The sequence below is a fragment of the Sinocyclocheilus grahami genome, unplaced genomic scaffold, assembly GCF_001515645.1.
Source record: "Sinocyclocheilus grahami isolate Dianchi unplaced genomic scaffold, SAMN03320097.WGS_v1.1 scaffold387.1, whole genome shotgun sequence".
NCBI lineage: Eukaryota > Metazoa > Chordata > Actinopteri > Cypriniformes > Cyprinidae > Sinocyclocheilus > Sinocyclocheilus grahami.
The window spans coordinates 156,833-177,889 of NW_015505566.1; the positions used below are offsets into that span (position 1 = coordinate 156,833).

General features: G+C 35.3%; 2 protein-coding genes and 1 long non-coding RNA gene across 5 annotated transcripts in view; 2 read left to right on the top strand and 1 right to left on the bottom strand.

The window, feature by feature from the left end:
- LOC107550088 (uncharacterized) overlaps nucleotides 1-21,057 on the top strand; it is a 23,685-nt gene continuing 2,628 nt past the window's right edge. The window contains exons 1-3 of the long non-coding RNA XR_001604622.1: nucleotides 1-334; nucleotides 4,879-4,886; nucleotides 17,058-17,061. This is a non-coding gene — a long non-coding RNA (uncharacterized lncRNA). The remainder of the gene's footprint in view (nucleotides 335-4,878; nucleotides 4,887-17,057; nucleotides 17,062-21,057) is intronic.
- Nucleotides 331-3,237, top strand: LOC107550086 (uncharacterized). Of its 2 annotated transcripts, none has more exons than XM_016231314.1 (2): nucleotides 331-2,637; nucleotides 3,010-3,237. In XM_016231314.1, exons 1-2 carry the CDS (start codon nucleotides 1,692-1,694, stop codon nucleotides 3,102-3,104), a joined length of 1,041 nt encoding a protein of 346 aa, XP_016086800.1. In that variant the 5' UTR covers nucleotides 331-1,691; the 3' UTR covers nucleotides 3,105-3,237. The 2 variants fall into 2 exon arrangements, with proteins under 2 accessions (XP_016086800.1, XP_016086801.1); XM_016231315.1 differs by having other exon boundaries at nucleotides 3,067-3,237.
- Nucleotides 8,519-21,057, bottom strand: part of LOC107550085 (mothers against decapentaplegic homolog 4-like) — a 24,209-nt gene continuing 11,670 nt past the window's right edge. The window contains exons 6-12 of one of the 2 annotated variants that reach the window (XM_016231313.1): nucleotides 20,402-20,608; nucleotides 16,596-16,691; nucleotides 16,445-16,498; nucleotides 15,691-15,874; nucleotides 13,455-13,623; nucleotides 11,615-11,753; nucleotides 8,519-8,959 (exon numbers count right to left, since the gene is read on the bottom strand). In XM_016231313.1, coding sequence (XP_016086799.1) covers nucleotides 8,748-8,959; nucleotides 11,615-11,753; nucleotides 13,455-13,623; nucleotides 15,691-15,874; nucleotides 16,445-16,498; nucleotides 16,596-16,691; nucleotides 20,402-20,608 — 1,061 coding nt within the window. In that variant the 3' untranslated portion in view covers nucleotides 8,519-8,747. Of the gene's footprint in view, nucleotides 8,960-11,614; nucleotides 11,754-13,379; nucleotides 13,624-15,690; nucleotides 15,875-16,444; nucleotides 16,499-16,595; nucleotides 16,692-20,401; nucleotides 20,609-21,057 lie in introns of those variants that run through there. The other variant, XM_016231312.1, reaches the window with a different exon arrangement.

Sequence of the window (21,057 nt, forward strand, 5' to 3'; positions counted from 1 at the left end):
TTTACTTTGGTGTACAGTCAACATACAGGAGCACAATGTCCTTTAACAATAGAATAATTATAATAACAACAAGAATTGAAATTACAATATCAATATCAATAAAATAGTCCATTCAAATATATTCACACGGGATAACATACTGATAAATACTTGTAAGAAATAGTTCTCATGTATGGAATGCTGTTGATCTGAATTCCAGTCGGGTGATTGTCATGTTACTGACACACATGTTGCTTGTATCCTTACACAATACAGTATGCGCCCATCAGTGAAAACACACACGTTCTAGGTAAAGTCTTACAAGGGGCTAGGCCACATATTTTTGAGAAAAGAAGTCCTCCTTTGGAAAGTATTTTCTAAACCTTTGATACAGTGAATGAAAATCTAAATTACAGTGCAGAACACAGTAGAAATAAAGTGAAGTTACTCTACAATGGAAATAGTAACTGTACGTCTGTCACGATGACACGTGGGCTTGATTGTAATATATTTTCATTTTTTAAAGCAAAATAAACCGTAAAATGACAGAGAACCATGTAACATAATTGGCAATCGGTTTAAACCAATAAAATGTTTCGAATCATACCTGTAAGTCTATGCACTGAAGTTGCTAAAGACATTTAGATACCTGCCTATGTCTATTTTATGAATGTTTCTATCTTTAAATACAACAAATATGTTTTTACACCACCAAGGTGTGTATCGGATGTGTAATGCGAGAGCTTAAATCCATTTCACCTAAAATGACCTCAAGATAGCATACTGGTTTAAAGACAACTCAACACTGATTGCGTACATTGCAAAGTGCCTTTGTATTAAAACAACAGCTTTATTGTAATTAGCATTTAATCCGCAGAATATGTATATGCAACACGTATCCGATGAAATACAGCACAAAGGCACTCATTGTAACAATGAGTAAACCTGACATCTCAACTGAATGTTTTATAGCAACCGACGGTCAAGAAAAAGAAAGAAAACAAGGCATTATGCTTTACCCGAAAGGCTCATAATTCTCAACGTGAGCTGAGCCGATGTGAACAACCCTGCAGATGAAGAGTTTGCATCTTTCGCATCGCCCAATTTACAAACATCATGTGGGGTCAAAACGAAACCCGAAAACACTCTGACTGTAAGACGACTAAAACATCCCTGACATATACTTCATTGCTTAAAACTACTGGAACATTTCAGACCAATAGAAGGTCTGCGATGTTCATAATCAACGTGAGAATCACTGGGAAGGGCTTTTTAGTAACTGCAGAAACTATGAACAAAGGAGCACAAAGGAAAGCATTACTATGGAAACAATAATGGGAACGCAGAACATCATACAATCCTCTACTAAATAAATTCTCTTAAGTTGTGACTAATCACAGATAACACTTTTCAAACACTGAAAATAGAGAGGATGTGATTAAAGTCAACATGAAATGGCATTTACAAAGCATTTACTCCTGTCATGCAACATATTCCACAGCCAAATGCTGTAGTAAGTGGGTGTCGTAATAACAATATTGTTCAGAAGTTTGGGGATGGTTAGATTTTGTAATGTTTTTAAAAGAAGTCTGCATCTATTTGATCAAAAATGCAGTAAAAACTACGGATCCCCTATAGAGACATGCTGATGGGAGGAAATGCAACATTTCTCAGTGGAACGCAATACTTTTGTGAGAGAATAAAAATGTTTAATGAGAGATTGCAAATGTTTTGAGAGAAATCGCAATTGTTTTATGAGATCGCAAGTATTTTACAGTAGATGGCAAATGTTGTGCGAGAGACTGCAAATGTTGTGTGACAGATCGCAAATGTTTTGTCAGAGATCACAAATGTTTTACGAGAATGCAAATGTTTTGCGAGAAATTGCACATTTTATGAGAGAAGCAAATATTGTGTGGCATCGCAAACGTTTTACGAGAGATCGCAATTGTTTATCAAGATCGCAAATATTTTGTGAGAAATTGCACGTGTTACGAGAGACAGCAAATATTGTGCGACATCGCAAATGTTTTACGAGATCGCAAATTTTGTCACGATATTGCAATTGTTTTACAAGATCGCAAAGATTTTGTGAGGTTGCACGCTTTACAAGAGATGGCAAATATTGTGCGACATTGCAAATGTTTACGAGATGCAAATATTTTGCGAGAGATTGCACGTGTTTTTACGAGAGACGGCAAATATTGTGCGACATCGCAAATGTTTTACGAGATCGCAAATTTTGTCACGATATTGCAATTGTTTTACAAGAGATTGTAAATGTTTTACAAGATCGCAAAGATTTTGTGAGGTTTGCACGCTTTACGAGAGATGGCAAATATTGTGCGACATTGCAAATGTTTACGAGATGCAAATACTTTGCGAGAGATTGCACGTGTTACGAGAGATGGCAAATATTGTGCGACATCGCAAATGTTTTACGAGATCGCAAATTTTGTCACGATATTGCAATTGTTTTACAAGAGATTGTAAATGTTTTACAAGATCGCAAAGATTTTGTGAGGTTTGCACGCTTTACGAGAGATGGCAAATATTGTGCGACATTGCAAATGTTTACGAGATGCAAATACTTTGCGAGAGATTGCACGTGTTACGAGAGATGGCAAATATTGTGCGACATCGCAAATGTTTTACGAGATTGCAAATTTTGTCATGAAATTGCAATTGTTTTACAAGAGAATTTGCAATCTCGTAAAACATTTGCGATTGTTTTACAAGAGATTGCAAATGTTTTACAAGATCGCAAATGTTTTGTGAGGTTGCACATTTTACGAGAGACGGCAAATATTGTGCGACATTGCAATGTCATGACAAAATTTGCAATCTCTTAAAACATTTTGCATACATGAATATTTGCCATCTCTCGTAAAACGTGCAACCTCACAAAATCTTTGCGATCTTGTAAAACATTTGCAATCTCTTGTAAAACAATTGCAATTTCATGACAAAATTTGCAATCTCGTAAAACATTTACGATTGTTTTACAAGAGATTGCAAATGTTTTACAAGATCGCAAAGATTTTGTGAGGTTGCACGTTTTACGAGAGACGGCAAATATTGTGCGACATCGCAAATGTTTTACGAGATTGCAAATTTTGTCATGAAATTGCAATTGTTTTACAAGAGAATTTGCAATCTCGTAAAACATTTGCGATTGTTTTACAAGAGATTGCAAATGTTTTACAAGATCGCAAATGTTTTGTGAGGTTGCACATTTTACGAGAGACGGCAAATATTGTGCGACATTGCAATGTCATGACAAAATTTGCAATCTCTTAAAACATTTTGCATACATGAATATTTGCCATCTCTCGTAAAACGTGCAACCTCACAAAATCTTTGCGATCTTGTAAAACATTTGCAATCTCTTGTAAAACAATTGCAATTTCATGACAAAATTTGCAATCTCGTAAAACATTTACGATTGTTTTACAAGAGATTGCAAATGTTTTACAAGATCGCAAAGATTTTGTGAGGTTGCACGTTTTACGAGAGACGGCAAATATTGTGCGACATCGCAAATGTTTTACGAGATTGCAAATTTTTGCGAGAAATCAGGGGGGTTTTTTTAGAAGAGATTGCTAATATTTTCCAAAAGATGGCAAATGTACAAGAAATCACATATATTTTACGAGTTCACATGTTTTACGAGAGATCACTACTGTTTTGTGAGAGAATGCAAGGTTTCTTGATGGAACGCAATTCTTTTGCAAGAATATAATTTTTCCTCCCATCTCATATTTTCTTCCCCTGGGGCTCCATAAAAACAAAAATAATAATTAACTATTTTTACAATTAAAAACAACTGTTTTCTAAAAATATATTTGAAAATGTAATTTATTTCTGTGGTGTCAAAGCTGAATTTTCAGTCTGCATGCACAATAAGATCAGGAAGACGTGTTAAGAAAGTAAACAGGATTAATCTTGATTTCATGTTGACTTTAATGTTATATAATGAGGTTCCACTTTTACTATTAGAATCCAGCTACTAAATATTTGCATTTGTACTGCATGTACATATTAAAAAAACCAATATGAAGGGTCTTTCAATAAATGCATAATTTCCTGTAAGTGTACAGTAAAATATAGACATTTCAATTTGGGAAGGCAGCAAAACAATAATGTTCATTGCCCGAAGTTTGACGTTTAGATGTTCGACCCGTTTGCAAAAGGTCATAGTGGTATGGGGCTGAATTTTGGTCACAATCCAGACATGAGTTTCTGGATGAGATAAAAGCTAAAGCTGAGTTACCCGTTGTTTGAAATCGGTCAGTCGGTGCATCAAGGCTCTACATTCGGTTCAAGACACGCCCTGTTTTGATTTGGTTAAAGTATGAGGTGAGCACGACGTCCAGAAAGTAGAAGATTCCAGACACATTTTGGCATAAAGAAAAATCCACTGGGTTCATGCTTGATTATCATGAGGTAATCTGGCTTTGGTGAGTTACACCACATGGCAAATGATTTGGTTACAAATACAGAACTGCGTCACAATACTAATACCACCATTTTAAAGCCGAACATTTTTTTTCTTCTTTTTTTTTGGTATGAAAATAAAGGAGCTGGAAGGCTATTGCAAGTCTAACTAATAAGATGCCTGGATAGTAAGCCGCGTCATAGCAGAGTTGAGGTCCACATGTCGAGGAACACAGCACAAGCACAGAGATGATGAGCGTTTTGTTTTGACAGTTTGTCCTGTTATCTGTCTGGTTCAGTATGTCTGTCAGAGGCAGGTTTGCATCTACATCAGCTGGTCCTTTCCAACGCTTCCTGAAGTGACCAGCGCCAAAATAGCGATTTGCTCTGAGGCATTTAGTGCTACCAAACCCGTGGATCTCAAGATATTCTGAGTTTATGCAAAAAAAAACTTGGTTGGAGGTTGAACAGTCTCCTCCTCACTTGACCGTGCTGTGTGTGTTTGTGTGATACTAGAGTGTAATTGAGCACAACCATATGGTTCCAGGTTTTCTCCACAGAGATTCGAGTCAATCTCTCTACCCAGTATTTGAACAAATGTTTTGCAATAAACATCAAATATATAGTATACAAACTCATTTAAATTCAAAATGCTTTTTTTTGTTGTAATGTTGATCTTGTAGCTCAGAACTCTAGAATGAATGGGAAAATACTTCTGGAACCATTAGTTATTGTTTCCTTTTGTTTTATGTTCAGACATTGACCCATAAATTCTTGCAAGGACAGATTTTAAGCTTTTTCTACCAGTATTGCAAAACTATTAGGCTCTGATATTCTTAGTATAACTGCATGATGTGCAAAGCTATAAAGGCATATGAACAATAAAGCTATTTCCCTGAACTTAATCTTCAATCAACCCTGTGTAAACTTGCATTCATTAGTAGACCTGTAGCGCTAAGGTATATACATCTAATTTGAACGGATGAATCTCACAAATCCCATCATTTCCAGGTCATATTTCACCATAAAAACAAGAGAAAGAAATAGAAAATGATATTCTACATAAAATGCATTTTATTTAAATTTTATTACAGAATTATTTTCATGATAATCAATCATATTCCTCCCAATTCTCATTGAAATAATATTCATGATATATAATATATATCAATGATCATGATATATAATACATCTAACATTATTATTTTTATTCTTTATTATTCTTATATATATATATACAGTATATATATATATATATATATATATATATATATATATAACATTATTATTATACATATTTAATGAGAATACTACCGGTAGTATACCATTTTTGGAAGTGGAAAAAGACCGTATAATTTACAGTGAATAAGCGTAAATTGACATTCCCAGAATTCCCTGCGTTACATTTCAAATTTGATGTTTTTTTGTTGAAATAACGATGTTTCTTCTTAGTTTTTTCTGATCAGTTTTGTATATTAGGGTTGTGTGTTACACCTAATGTTGTTAAATGAATGTTTATTGCATTATTTCAGTTTCATGTGTGTTACCATGATGATGTTTAGTGTTTGTGTGAATGACGCTGTGCACCTTCTATATATGTTATTATATAAAAGCTGCTTGTGATGGGCTTTGGTTCATCGTGTGACTTTCTCATCACCTCCTGCATTTGGTGGTTATCAGTGTATTACAAAGGTACACAACAGATTTCAGTACTTCAATAGGTTGGTATATTAACATTATATCAGTTAATGAAATTACGGTATTTAACTGTAAATTTAAGTTAAAACTGTAAAACCTAAAACGTTGCTACCGTATTTTTTACGGTAAAATTCCGGCAACCACAGCTGCCGGTTATTTACCGTAAATTTTACGGATTTTTTTTTACAGTGTACAAATATTAATTATATTTGTATAATTGTAACTGTAATTATATTTGTAGGACCTCCCATAATTGATGCTCAATTTATTAAAACAAATCTTTAAAAATAATCAAAAAATTTTAAAAATAAAAATATACAGTAATCTATGAAAGGGCCAAGCAATAATAAAAAAATAAAACCATCTCGAGATCAAAGTGATTACAATGCAATATTAAACTCGCAGTTTTTTGAGAAAAAAAGTCTAAATAAAATGTTGAGAATAAACTCATTCAATTTTAAGAATAAAGTCATTTTGTTTTGAAAAAAAAAAACATTACATTTTGAGTAAAAAAGTCCAAAATAAAATGTTGAGAATAAACTCATACTTTGAGAATAAACCTGTGTTTCGAGAAAAAAAAAAAGTCCAAATAAAATGCTGAGAATAAACACACTGGTGTCGTGTTCATTTTATCTCATTGGACAGTGTTGGTCAGCGTCTGCAGTGGCGCAGGTCGTAGAGAGCGAAGCTCGTGGAAGCAGCATATGATGTAAATGACCAGCGTTCGAACTCGCTCTTCTTGCTTTTTTCATCACATCACATCGGAAAAGTGGAAATCAATTGCCTAACGAGTGTTTAATAATGATGTATTAATTGTGTAGGTTTCAGGGTAGGTAGGCTATAGGGAGGGCTTTGTTGTATCAATAAGGCAGCGTCTATTTAATAATTTTAATAAATAAAATCATTTACACTATATTAATATTGCATCCTGTTCATGTACAACAATACTGAAGTGCAAATAGTATCTGTCACTATTTATAAACATAAATAGCATCTAATTACTATTTACACTTATTGCAAAGATCTGCTACTTTTACATAGCGTTAATAGAATCGCTATTTTCACTTTGAATAGCACATTGCTAAAAATGCTGCTGTTGTCACTTAGTGTTAATAGAATATATCATTATTTTCACTTAGTGTAAATAGAATCTATGGTTATTTGCACTTATAGTGTAAACAGCATCTATTGCTATTTTCACTTTGTGCAAATAGCCACTGCCCTAAACTAAAACCATAGGGCATTGCCATTAATGGCTGTACAGATGGTTACGGTCGTTTTGTTCCATGGATGGAGGCGTACACCACCATCAACGACCCTAAAGTAATAGCCAGTTACATCATAACAACGAACTCTAGTTGATCACGTCAGAAACTACCTTCAGGAGCTCTACTCCCTTTGGACCAACACCATGAAATGTTCAAATGAACATGAAACGGATGTGTTTATTCTAAACATTTTATTTAGACTTTTTTCTCTAAATTTAATGAGGGTTTTTTCTCAAAACACAATGACTTTATTCGCGAAATTTAATGATTTTATTCTCAACATTTTATTTCAATGAACCAGTTTAATCTTGCATTATAATGACTTTAATCACAAGACGGTTATATTTTTTTTTTTATTACTTGGCCCTAATCCTCTTCTGTAGTAATCTGATAAGAATCACCATTGCATAAACAAACAAACTCAAAACATCTGGAAACATTTGAGTTATTTTGTCAGGAATTATTCAGAATTTGGCAGGAAAATGTGCATAATTAATTAAAAATAATGTCATATTTAGGGCTGCAAAGGGGCAGAAAATTTCCGGTAAATTTCCAGAAACTTTCTAGAATTTTTTGGAAATGTTTTCGCTGCTGTTCAGCCCTCATCATAATGCAAAAAATATATATAAAAATTCCTACAAACAGTCTTCATTCTCTTTAAGCAAATATGTGACCCTGGACCACAAACCAGTCACAAGGGTAATTTTTTTAAATTTAGTTTTATACAACATCTGAAAGCTGAATAAATAAGCTTTCCATTGATGTATGGATTGTTAGGATCGGACAATATTTGGCCGAGATACAACTATTTGAAAATCTGGAATCTGAGGGTGCAAAAAAATCTAAATATTGAGAAAATCGGCTTTAAAGTTGTCCAAATGAAGTTCTTAGCAATGCATATTAGTAATCAAAAATTACGTTTTTATATATTTACGGTAGGAAATTGACTAAATATCTTCATAGAACATGATCTTTACTTAATATCCTAATGATTTTTGGCATAAAAGAAAAATCTATAATTTTGACCCATACAATGTATTTTTGGCTATTGCTACAAATATACCCCAGCGACTTAACACTGCTTTTGTGCTCCAGGGTCACATATTTATTTTTTATATTAGAGTAAAATATGACATAGACATGTTTTTGTGAGATTCACCCGGAAAAAAAATTCAAGATTTCACTACAGAACAATAAAACGCACTGAAATATCTTTCAAAAACATGAATTTTAGAGTAGTGAATTTCTGCTGTGTTTTCATTGGGATTCCAATGACTGCACACTGTAGCACGTAATGTGCTTTGCACGCTTACTGTAGTGAGTCCAGTATCTGTGTGGTGAGTGTTTGCTGTGTATCGTTCGCTCTCAGTTAGCTGGTCCAAGGTCTGCCAGTGGCATAGTGTGCAGCACCTCGTCCAGCAGCTGCAGCGCCCGGTGCAAATGCACCTCCACCCAGCAGGGGGTGTGCTTGATGCTCTGCCGCGGATAGTCAGGACCCCAGCCCTTCACGAAGCTCAGGCGCAGGATGCACAGCCTCCGGAGATCATCCACACCAATCCCTGCTGCCGCTGACAGGCCTGGAAACAAACATTCCCAAAGTCAGGCTACAGAACTGAAAAAAACTATTAAGGAACTATCTGTAAATCTGATACAACTTAAAGGGGTCATATGATGTTGCTAAAAAGAACATTATTTTGTGTATTTGGTGTAATGCAATGCGTTTATGCTGTTTAAGGTTAAAAAACACATTATTTTCCACATACTGTACATTATTGTTTCTCTTCTATGCCCCGCCTTTCTGAAACACATCGATTTTTACAAAGCTCATCTGTATGAAAAAGCAAGGTGTGCGCTGATTGGTCAGCTATCCGGTGTGTTGTGATTGGCCGAATACCTCAAGCGTGTGACGGACATGTTATGTTCCTTACCATACTGTGATGGCGTCTCCCAGCAGGACGAGACAAAACCAATAAAACCCATTACAAATGAGGCATTTGTTGCATCCAGTGGGGACATAATTACTGATTATAATGACTTATACTGTCTTTTTACCTGTCGCGTTGCGTATCGCATTGCATAAACATAAAACCATGTCTGCATTTGTGATCGGAGAAATGACAAACAACAAGAGCTACTCTACACTGCCCAAAACTCGCGTTTGAATCATCAGTGGCAAATTATTTAAATATAAAAACGTACTTACAGTCTGTGAGTCAGAAGCGCCAGACTGTCCTTGCAAAGTTGGAACTGCCCAACTTTATAGAAACAGCCTTTGTGCCACAGACGCATTGTTGGCAACTGGATCAGGAAACAGTCCTCCATAAAATGCGCTGCACACATCTGAATATTTGGGTTGAACTGTTCTGGAACAGTGTTGTAAATACGACTTAACCACTGATTTCTAGTCGTGTCCTCTTTTGGAAGAACAACGAAACACAGTGCCTTCACGACATGGCGGCAGCGGCAACAACAATACTACAGCGAGATTAAAAGTTACGCCTTCTTTCTTTGGGTGAACATTTGGGCGGCGTTATGCAAATCTTCCCACATAGTGAGGTAGACATGTGGGGGCGTGTTAGAACGAGCCGTTTTAGGTAGGTGTGGCTGACTCTTAACTTTTATAAAGAATATCTCTTTGGATTTGAGGCTTTAGTCTTTGCAACTTTACAGATCTTCTTTATGCACCAAGAGCTTGTAACACTCCAAAGAGAAAGGAACAATTGAAATCGCATCATATGACCCCTTTAACAAAAGTAGTTTTCTATCCTGTATTGACTTATTTCCTGTTGAAACAGGAAGTCAGAAGGATTTGATGACCTCAAAGCTAACAGACACAGGCCATGTACACACTGTAAAGTTTCAGGAGAAACTGTCTGTTAACTGGCACTCTTTTTTATTGCTTTTTTCCCTATCACATATTTTAGTAATCATCAAAATTAGAATCGAAAGCTTAAACAATTATCCTGTGAAAACCGTCTCTAAATCTGTTTTGCGTTACTATGGAAATGGTAGGCTTCTCCCGCTAGCGGCTATCAAGTGTCATTTTACAAAATTCGCTACATAATGTTTTGATCAAAACCTTTTCTAATCTTGACTAAACACATGGTTAGAAAGGTCTAGAGAGTCTCCAGGTTCCATATTTGGTAGTTATTTTGTAACAGATGTAATATTGTGACAGAAAGTTATTAATTTGTGACAGGAAAATGCATTAAAAAGTTGAATGGAGTTTGGGTGTCACCCGGTGGCTGTTTTTGGTATAACGCCTAAACAAAATCTCACAGGAACCTAATTTTTTATAATATCAACTTCAAATTTGGAACATAGTTTATTTAGACATATGGCTTTGACTTCATAGCAATTTTAGATTCTAAAATATTTTGTAAAATATTTATTTTATACATTTTAAAAAATTTGTACAGTACATTTTCTTTACAGTAAACATAACTTTTTTACACTTTCATTTTTCAAAATGCTTTCACTTCAATAATAATATGCTGATCGTCTTCTTTAAAAAGAGACAACCATTTTTTTGATAATACATTTTCATGTCTATGTTCAAAAAGGGAGGTGACAGTTAAGAGGTTAAATACGGTAGCGAATCCCCTAAATTACAGTTTTGTGTGTGTACGGAACAGAACTCTTCGGCAAAGCTGCTGTGTTTTGTTTATGTTTGGAAAGCTTATTCGCAGAGCACATTCTTTAAGGTTTGCCATGTTCACTTATTATAAGCGATGACTATTAAACATCTTTGGGATTGTTGTTTGGGCTCAGTTTATAAAGCAACCCAGTTTATTGAGTTACCAGAGTAGGCAGGTGCAGGTCAAGATATTTTGGTATGTGGCGTATTTCCAAGATTTGGATTAAAGTTTGTCATGAGCTTGTTCTTATTTGCTCTCTTTGTTCTAGGAAGATCTGCCAACACTAATGAGTCGAAACGTACCACCGCCCACACAGAAAGACACAACTCTGATATGTGTTTAAATACATCGTGAACAACTAGTTGTCCAGTTTGGTTCTGTACACACTGCCTAGAATTTCTGTAAATGCGGTTGTCACTGCCTGCATTTTTCTGGAGTAATGCGGTTTTCACTCCTGAAAATTACTGAACCATGTGTGTACAGAACAGAATTAAGCACTGAAAGGTGAATTGATGACCGAATTTAGCTGCAATGTGTATGTGTGAGTCCCAAAATCCTCATTTTGACTTCACGGTGAATAAAGCAGACACTCACTGACTGCAGGAGCGATTCCCCCAACGCTTCCTGGTCCTGGAATATTCCCTGCCACCGCTGCGGCCTGTGCTGCCGCCGCCGCCGTAGCCGTGGCCGCCTGCTGCTGCATCTGCCTGTGGCACTGCCTGAGGTCAAAGACCTGCAGAAACCACACAACACACTCACAGCAGTGACAAACACAGACCTCGCTGCCGTGTCCTAAAACAACGGCTGACGAGAAGTCATCTGGACAGGCTTTAAAAAAAGTCAAGCTCTGGATCAAGCAAATCTAAAGTGACAGGAAGCAAAAATACACACAGAGCTCTCAAGTGCACAAAGGTATTCACTGCCCATCGAGGTTAGTATTATAGGGGTCATAATAGCAGAACTTTTCCTTGATTTTTTGAGATACGAGTAATTATAATAGCATGACTGCACGTCATCAAGTACTATGAAAACATACTGAAATCAATTCATTAAACACTGCAGCACAAAGCGGTATTTCAAAAGGGAAATAAGGAATTTGTCTAAATTTATCTGATTTATTTTACATTTTTAAATATTTATTTACATTTTAAATTCAAAAATATAAATAAATCGCTTTTCAATTGCTTGACAAATAGGCATATATTGACAAGCTGCTTATTTAATTTTAAAATATTGTTTTTTATATATAAAATGTAAATTTTAGTTATGTTTAATAATATAATAACCTTTTCAAATTGATAAATAAATTGATTTTATTTGCTTGTTTATTTTGTTGCATGTAACTTCATTTTAACTACAAAAAAAAAACAATTATTAAATAAATATGCAGATGGTCTAAATTAATCCATTTATTTTTCAATTTGAAAAGTGATTTATTAACATTTTGGATTTTGAAGTGTTATATTTTAACCGAAAAAAGCAGTATCTCAAAGATTAAATAAAAAATAATAATAAATTACTATTAACTATGAATTAAATATATCTATTTATTGTTCATTTGAAAAGTGATGTATTTAAACAAGCATTTTTATATGTGTACATTTAATTATTGAAATACTTTTTTTGTGATTTATTAACATTTGGATTTTTTTAACAAGTAAAATGTAGATAAAATACAATAAAATAAGCATTTTTAAAGAAAAAGAAAAAATAGATTTTTTTCAAAGATAAAGCTTTCATCTAGTTTTCTACAAAAGTCAATGCTTTTTGACTGGCACTATTAACGTTGCATCATTTCCTCCCATAAATAATTTTTTAAAATATGATGAACCCCTTAAATGTATTATTTCTGAAGTCTACAGTCAGCAAAGCTGGTATCTTTTACCTTTATGTAGGCCCCTGGGTAGATTTTGTGCACTGCATCTCCTGGCGCTCGACCCGCTTCTCTGTCCAGGTAATAACTCTGCACAAAGACGGCATGATCGCTCATGCAGCGCATCCACACATCGCCCTCGCCGCGACACTCCAGCTGCACTCCTTTACCTATGTGCAACCTGCAGAATAAATTACTATTAACTATGAATTAAATATATCTATTTATTGTTCATTTGAAAGGTTATGTATTTAAACAAGCATTTTTATATGTGTACATTTAATTATTGAAATACTTTTTTTGTGATTTATTAACATTTGGATTTTTTAACAAGTAAAATGTAGATAAAATACAATAAAATAAGCATTTTTAAAGAAAAAGAAAAAATAGATTTTTTTCAAAGATAAAGCTTTCATCTAGTTTTCTACAAAAGTCAATGCTTTTTGACTGGCACTATTAACGTTGCATCATTTCCTCCCATAAATAATTTTTTAAAATATGATGAACCCCTTAAATGTATTATTTCTGAAGTCTACAGTCAGCAAAGCTGGTATCTTTTACCTTTATGTAGGCCCCTGGGTAGATTTTGTGCACTGCATCTCCTGGCGCTCGACCCGCTTCTCTGTCCAGGTAATAACTCTGCACAAAGACGGCATGATCGCTCATGCAGCGCATCCACACATCGCCCTCGCCGCGACACTCCAGCTGCACTCCTTTACCTATGTGCAACCTGCAGACAGAAAGACAAGACAGCTGGAGAATCAGTGACTGAAACAGCACTGCCTTTACAACATTTCTCCTTCCATCAGATAGTAATGTAACACAAATAAACACATGCCACCGAGTGTCATAACCAAAACCAGATGTACCTTTGATGTCTTACAGTCCATTTCATCAGTTTGTTAAAGCCAGTTATTTCCCGGCTGTTACTCTTACATAATCTGTTGTTTATTATTGTTCATCACAGTGTCAATCTGGCACAGTAAGACGTTTTTTGCAACATGTGTGTTAAAGCAAACATAAAACCTGTGAAATTCATCCATACACAAATAAACACATATCACACACATATAGCCTCTAGGGTCTGGACAATATAGCTTGATATTTTTCAGCCTTTTGATGATTTTCATCATATTTATGGTAAAAATGTATATATATATATCTCTCTCTTTTTAATCTGATTTTAATCATCAGTATTATTTTAGCATGATTCACACATTAATATTTTAAAAGAGCTTTTACTTTAGCTTTTTTTAAATGTAATTTTTTATTTTCGTTTAGGTTCTAGTAATTTTGTGATGTGCTTTAGTCCTTTCTATTAGCTTTAATAATGTTATTTATTTCAATTAGTTGCCAATGCCACATTTCTCATTTTTGTTTAAGTTTTGTATCTAATATTCAGATTTTATTAAATTCTAGCTGTATAACAAAACTGTTAGTAATTAAACACCTCTATTGTAATTCATGCAGTGTTGTTATTGTTAGGTAAAACTAAAACGATTTATTTTATTGATTGAAATAAAGCTGAAATAAAAATCTAAATATTAAATGAAAAAATAAGCTTCAAAACTTGAATGAAAATGAGAAATGTTGCTTTGGAAACTAACTGACATAAATAAGTTGATAAAACTGAAATGTTACCTAAAACAGTTAGAAATAATCCAAATAACAAAAAGACATAAAGTCACTAAAACGTAAACTAAAATAACATTAAAAATAAAAGCTGATTCAAAACATTATTAAATTAATAAATACTATAATTGTATATAAAATAACACTGATTTCTCCTCCTTGCTCTAAAAATGTCTTTCTTCAATAGCTTGAAACTGCCTGCATCTGCACCAAGAATCATCATTGTTTGATGCCCTTACAACTCTAATTTTAGCGCTTTCATTCAAGTTCTAGAAATATGAAACAAGTCTACTGGCATTGGTATTTAAAACTTAAAGGAACACTCCTCTATTTTTGAAAATAGGCTCATTTTCCAGCTCCTCTAGAGTTAAACAGTTGAGTTTTACTGTTTTCGAATCCATTCCGATGCTAACGTAGGGTGACCATACGAGCCATTTTCCCAGGACGCGTCCTGGCCAGGATTTGTTTTGGCTTTGTTTTCCTGTTTTCTTGCTTGCTGAAGGTAATGATCAAAAAGTAGTTTGACCAATAACATGCAAGCATTGAACATAATGGACCAATCATGGCGTGTGAGAAGGTGGGATCTACGGTCAAAGCGATGCAATTACGCGTACATATTAGGTGTGTTCGACTTAAAAGCAGTGCGGCTCGGACCGATCAGTGTTTGACATCAAAGTACCTCGAGAGCGTTTCGAAAGCATAACTGTCTGTGTGGTACTTTGAAGTCATACACCGATCGGTCTGCACACGCAAACAAAGCCAAAACCTAGATATTTTAGGCAATATAGAAATCCTGTCCAGGACACGTCCTGGAAAAATGGCACGTATGGTCACCCTATGCTAACGGTCTAATCAGATTCAATGATCTATGCTAAGCTACAGCTAAAAGTGCTACCGCCAGACCCGGAGATCGGCTGAATGGATTCGAAAACGGTAAAACTCGAACTGTTTAACTCTAGGGGAGTTGGAAAATGAGTCTATTTTCAAAAATAGTGGCATGTTCCTTTAATAGCTAAATAAAAAGGACATTAAAATCATTGTCAAATACACAATGCTGGTTTTACATCTGCAACAAAGTAATATGGAGTAAATCGTGAATATTCAATATATGACTCAGCTCTGAGATTCATTGGCTGGAACAGTTGTGTGATTGCGGCACACATACCTGGCGCGCTCACTGGCGTCTGTGCGGTGCACATTACTGAGCTGACCCAGGCAGAAGCGGTCTCCTCCTGAGGGGTCCACATACCCGTCAATCGTCACCACCGGACAGCTGGACAGCACTTTAAACATCTCCCCCACCTGCACATCCATCTCAAAGTATGAGATGGAGCACCAGAACTCAGGACCTGTGGATGCAGAGCATACTGAACTGAGTCTGAGAACATGAGCAGAAATGAAAATATTACCATTGGTGAGACTATTTAAAGTTTTTGAAAGAAGTCTCTTATCTTCACCAAGGCTGCATTTATTTGAACAGAAACACAGTAAAAACAGTAATATTGTGAAATGTTATTACAATTTAAAGTAGCTGTTTTCTATTGTAATCTATTTTAAAATGTAATTTATTCCTGTGATCAAAGCTGAATTTTCAGCATCATTACTCCAGTCTTCAGTCTCACATGATCCTTCAGAAATCATTCTAATATGCTGATTTGCTGCTCAAGAAATATTTCTGATTATTAGCAATTGTTAAATCAGTTGTGCTGATTAATATTTTTATGGAAAATGGATTCTTTCTTGAAGTTCTACAATTAACAGCATTAATATGAAATGGAACATTTTTTGTAACATTATAAATGTCTTTACTGCCACTTTTGATCAATTTAATGTGTCCTTGCTGAATAGAAGTAATAATTTCTTTAAAATTCTATTAAATTGTGTGTTTTAGTGGGGAGAAGACTATATAAAGTATAAACCTGGATGGTTGGAGACTGGAGGGGGGAAAGACGCTGAACTGTGATGCTGAGACCCTGATAGAGAAAGAAATAATAATGGATTGATTCAGTTCTATTAAGAATAATGGTATATTTGCATACATGTTTGTAGCAATGTTTAAGGCATACGTACAGAAGTGTGGGTGATGGAGAGGAGGCTGGTGGCCGCGTCCGTTTTGCTGGGGTCCTACTGGAGTGTAGGAGGCTGTGCTGCTGCCTGTCCAGTTTGCTGCAGCAATTGAAAGATTAGAAATGTTTTGTGTATGAAGCAATGAAAAGATCATAACACCTAAACGGGCATGACATGACAAGTTTCCAGCGACAAGTATTTTATCTGTCTACACTGAAAGAGAAAATATATGCCAAACATGCCAAAACTACGGCCAATAAATGTGATGTTTGATATACAGCTTTGAGGAGTGCAGTTTGGATAAATGAGATTTCCCAAATATTTTCATTAATTGAAATAAAGCTGAAGTAAAATCATAAATGTTGATGAAAAACTAACCTTGGCAACTAACTGAAACAAAATAAATGCTGACATACTAAAATTACTAACACTAGAACTACAATTTAAAAAAAATTAAAGCTAAAGAAAAGTGTTAAATAATAATAAAAATGTCAAAAACACATAACAAAATCACTAAAATTTAAACCAAATTTAAAAATGAAAATGTTACATTTAAAATAAAAATTTTAAAAGTTATAAAAATATAAATAAATACTTTAATAATATATAAAAAATAAAATAAAATAAATCATAATAATAACAATAATTGACAGAAACAGGTTTCTTTATCAAATAATATAATAGCATAAAAATAACACTTAAATAACTAATTACTACAGGTATCTGCAGGATTTTAAAACCTTTTTAAGACCTGCACAAATAAAATTAATACCAAACGAGTGGAGGAGGGCAATATCTATGGTAACTGTAAAAAGCATGATTTACAGTTTAGATGCAGGTTTTCACAAAAACTAAAAGGTTTACTAAATGATAAACTTCACATTTAAACAATTTTTAAGAAAAGAGATGTCAAAATGATCTATTATTATATTAATTTAAACAATTATTATTAATAAATTATTATATTAAAAAACATAAATATATCTTAGCGTCTTAATTATTTAGATTTTTATAATGCATTAGCATTAGCTTATTGTCGATCCACTGGTTCAGATTTACAACGGAGTGTTTGCTGCATATGGGTCGATTTTCCCATTGGTCTGAACAAAAACAGCAGAGGGGCTTATAGAAAATGCACATTCACTTCGGAACCGCAGAAATATAGTGGTTTCCCCGGTAACGGCAGTACACAAAGCAGCACAGCAGCTGACTTTGGTCGAATTCCAAACGGAAGTGAGCATCCCTGTGCCCTACTCCCTTTGAAGGGCAGGACCCTTGAAGTGTGTTCTTTGAAGGGTGTAGAGCATTACGGTCTCGTATAAGCGTTTGGAACTCCCTCGGCGAAGGGAATGACTGACCAAATTTTACCTTGACAATGCTGTGCGTGCGAAAGTGTGAATGCAATTCAGCACTCCATCAGATGTTGCAAATAAATATTTCTTCTTATTATTTTATTCAAATATTGTCTAATTGTGTCTTATTTACTATTAAAGTTTTTCAAACTAAACTTGCTTACACTACCGTCTTAAATCATATTTCTAATCACTGACGAAAAATAGTTTGTATTACATTAAAACAGACCAATTTAATTAGCCTATTCTACTTACATTTGTATGTGAACTCGAAATCAACCCCAACTTTGCTTTAAAAAACATCGCAAGATCTCCTAACCGAAGATCACATGATCACATACGAAAATCACTTCCGTGAAGTGACCATCGCATGTTCCCTTCGCTAACGGACTTCTTGGAAGGGCCCTTCGTGAAGGGATTCAGTTGTTCACTTTAGTTTGGAACGTCCCTACAAACGGCGTCCCCTTCCCGAAGTGCCCTTCAAAGGCGCAAAAAAGCCTTTTGGAATTCGCCCTTTGAAGCGTGCAGTGCTCATGTTTATTTAATGAAATCATAGCCTTTGTTAAGTTATATCGCAATTCTTGTCTTTCCGTCCCCAAATTTAAGACCTCTTGAAATCATAATTAAGACTTTCTTGTACCATTTAAGACTTTTATGGCCTTAAATTTGAAACAACTAAATTGAAGACTTTTTAAGGACCAGCGGGAACCCTGTTACTAAAAATCTAGCTTAATAAATTGGAAGAGGAAACATGTAAACCTCTTTTCAAAATAAAGTTTAACCAGAATATGAACCTTAATCAGAAAATTATGTGCATGTAAACATGGCATTGTAACACCTGTCAACAAACTCAAATGAACACAAACAGGATTTATCACTAGTCGTGTTGTGATTGTTTAGGTGGCGGTGCAATACTCACTGTGAAAGGAGCCTTGCGTCTGGGAGTGTTTGGAGCTGTTGTAGCCGTTCTGGTTGGGTGGAGGCTGGGGTGGGACAGGGGTCTGTGGGGGTCCATGTGTGGGGGTGGAGGGGGGAGGTGTAGGGGTCATGACTTGACCCTGAGGAGATGCTATCTGAAGTAAGCCTTCACCATGGCCTCCCTGCATCGGCATCATAGAGGCTGAAGCTGAAAGACATGAGAGTTTGGAAGACGACATTGTAATTACAACTAGGGCTATCACAATTCCTCGATTCAATTCGAGTGCTCGATTTTAAAAAATCCTCGATTGCATTTTGCCCGTGTCGAGTAATCTGCAAAATACCGGAAGTGGCGCATTTCACAGACGAGAATCCCTGAAAATCATTATTAGACCATTACATTATTACATAATATGTTATAATAAACCCATTTTAAAATCATAATAAAGCATAATGCTATTGTGAATTCACAAACGCTACGATTCAATTAAATAAACATATGCGATGCCGGGTTCAATATATGCCCTTTTTAAATTATTTACATGCGTGTAGGTTACGCATCTCAGAGCGGCTGCGTTCACAGTAAATGCTGCTCCACACAAACTGTTATCATTTACATGCGTGACCAAATTTTACCTTGACAATGCTGTGCGTGCGAAAGTGTGAATGCAATTCAGCACTCCATCAGATGTTGCAAATAAATATTTCTTCTTATTATTTTATTCAAATATTGTCTAATTGTGTCTTATTTACTATTAAAGTTTTTCAAACTAAACTTGCTTACACTACCGTCTTAAATCATATTTCTAATCACTGACGAAAAATAGTTTGTATTACATTAAAACAGACCAATTTAATTAGCCTATTCTACTTACATTTGTATGTGAACTCGAAATCAACCCCAACTTTGCTTTAAAAAACATCGCAAGATCTCCTAACCGAAGATCACATGATCCCAGACGAAAATCCCTTCCGTGAAGTGACCATCGCATGTTCCCTTCGCTAACGGACTTCTTGGAAGGGCCCTTCGTGAAGGGATTCAGTTGTTCACTTTAGTTTGGAACGTCCCTACAAACGGCGTCCCCTTCCCGAAGTGCCCTTCAAAGGCGCAAAAAAGCCTTTTGGAATTCGCCCTTTGAAGCGTGCAGTGCTCATGTTTATTTAATGAAATCATAGCCTTTGTTAAGTTATATCGCAATTCTTGTCTTTCCGTCCCCAAATTTAAGACCTCTTGAAATCATAATTAAGACTTTCTTGTACCATTTAAGACTTTTATGGCCTTAAATTTGAAACAACTAAATTGAAGACTTTTTAAGGACCAGCGGGAACCCTGTTACTAAAAATCTAGCTTAATAAATTGGAAGAGGAAACATGTAAACCTCTTTTCAAAATAAAGTTTAACCAGAATATGAACCTTAATCAGAAAATTATGTGCATGTAAACATGGCATTGTAACACCTGTCAACAAACTCAAATGAACACAAACAGGATTTATCACTAGTCGTGTTGTGATTGTTTAGGTGGCGGTGCAATACTCACTGTGAAAGGAGCCTTGCGTCTGGGAGTGTTTGGAGCTGTTGTAGCCGTTCTGGTTGGGTGGAGGCTGGGGTGGGACAGGGGTCTGTGGGGGTCCATGTGTGGGGGTGGAGGGGGGAGGTGTAGGGGTCATGACTTGACCCTGAGGAGATGCTATCTGAAGTAAGCCTTCACCATGGCCTCCCTGCATCGGCATCATAGAGGCTGAAGCTGAAAGACATGAGAGTTTGGAAGACGACATTGTAATTACAACTAGGGCTATCACAATTCCTCGATTCAATTCGAGTGCTCGATTTTAAAAAATCCTCGATTGCATTTTGCCCGTGTCGAGTAATCTGCAAAATACCGGAAGTGGCGCATTTCACAGACGAGAATCCCTGAAAATCATTATTAGACCATTACATTATTACATAATATGTTATAATAAACCCATTTTAAAATCATAATAAAGCATAATGCTATTGTGAATTCACAAACGCTACGATTCAATTAAATAAACATATGCGATGCCGGGTTCAATATATGCCCTTTTTAAATTATTTACATGCGTGTAGGTTACGCATCTCAGAGCGGCTGCGTTCACAGTAAATGCTGCTCCACACAAACTGTTATCATTTACATGCGTGGAGCGTCTCAAACTACATCTCTGCATATTGCTG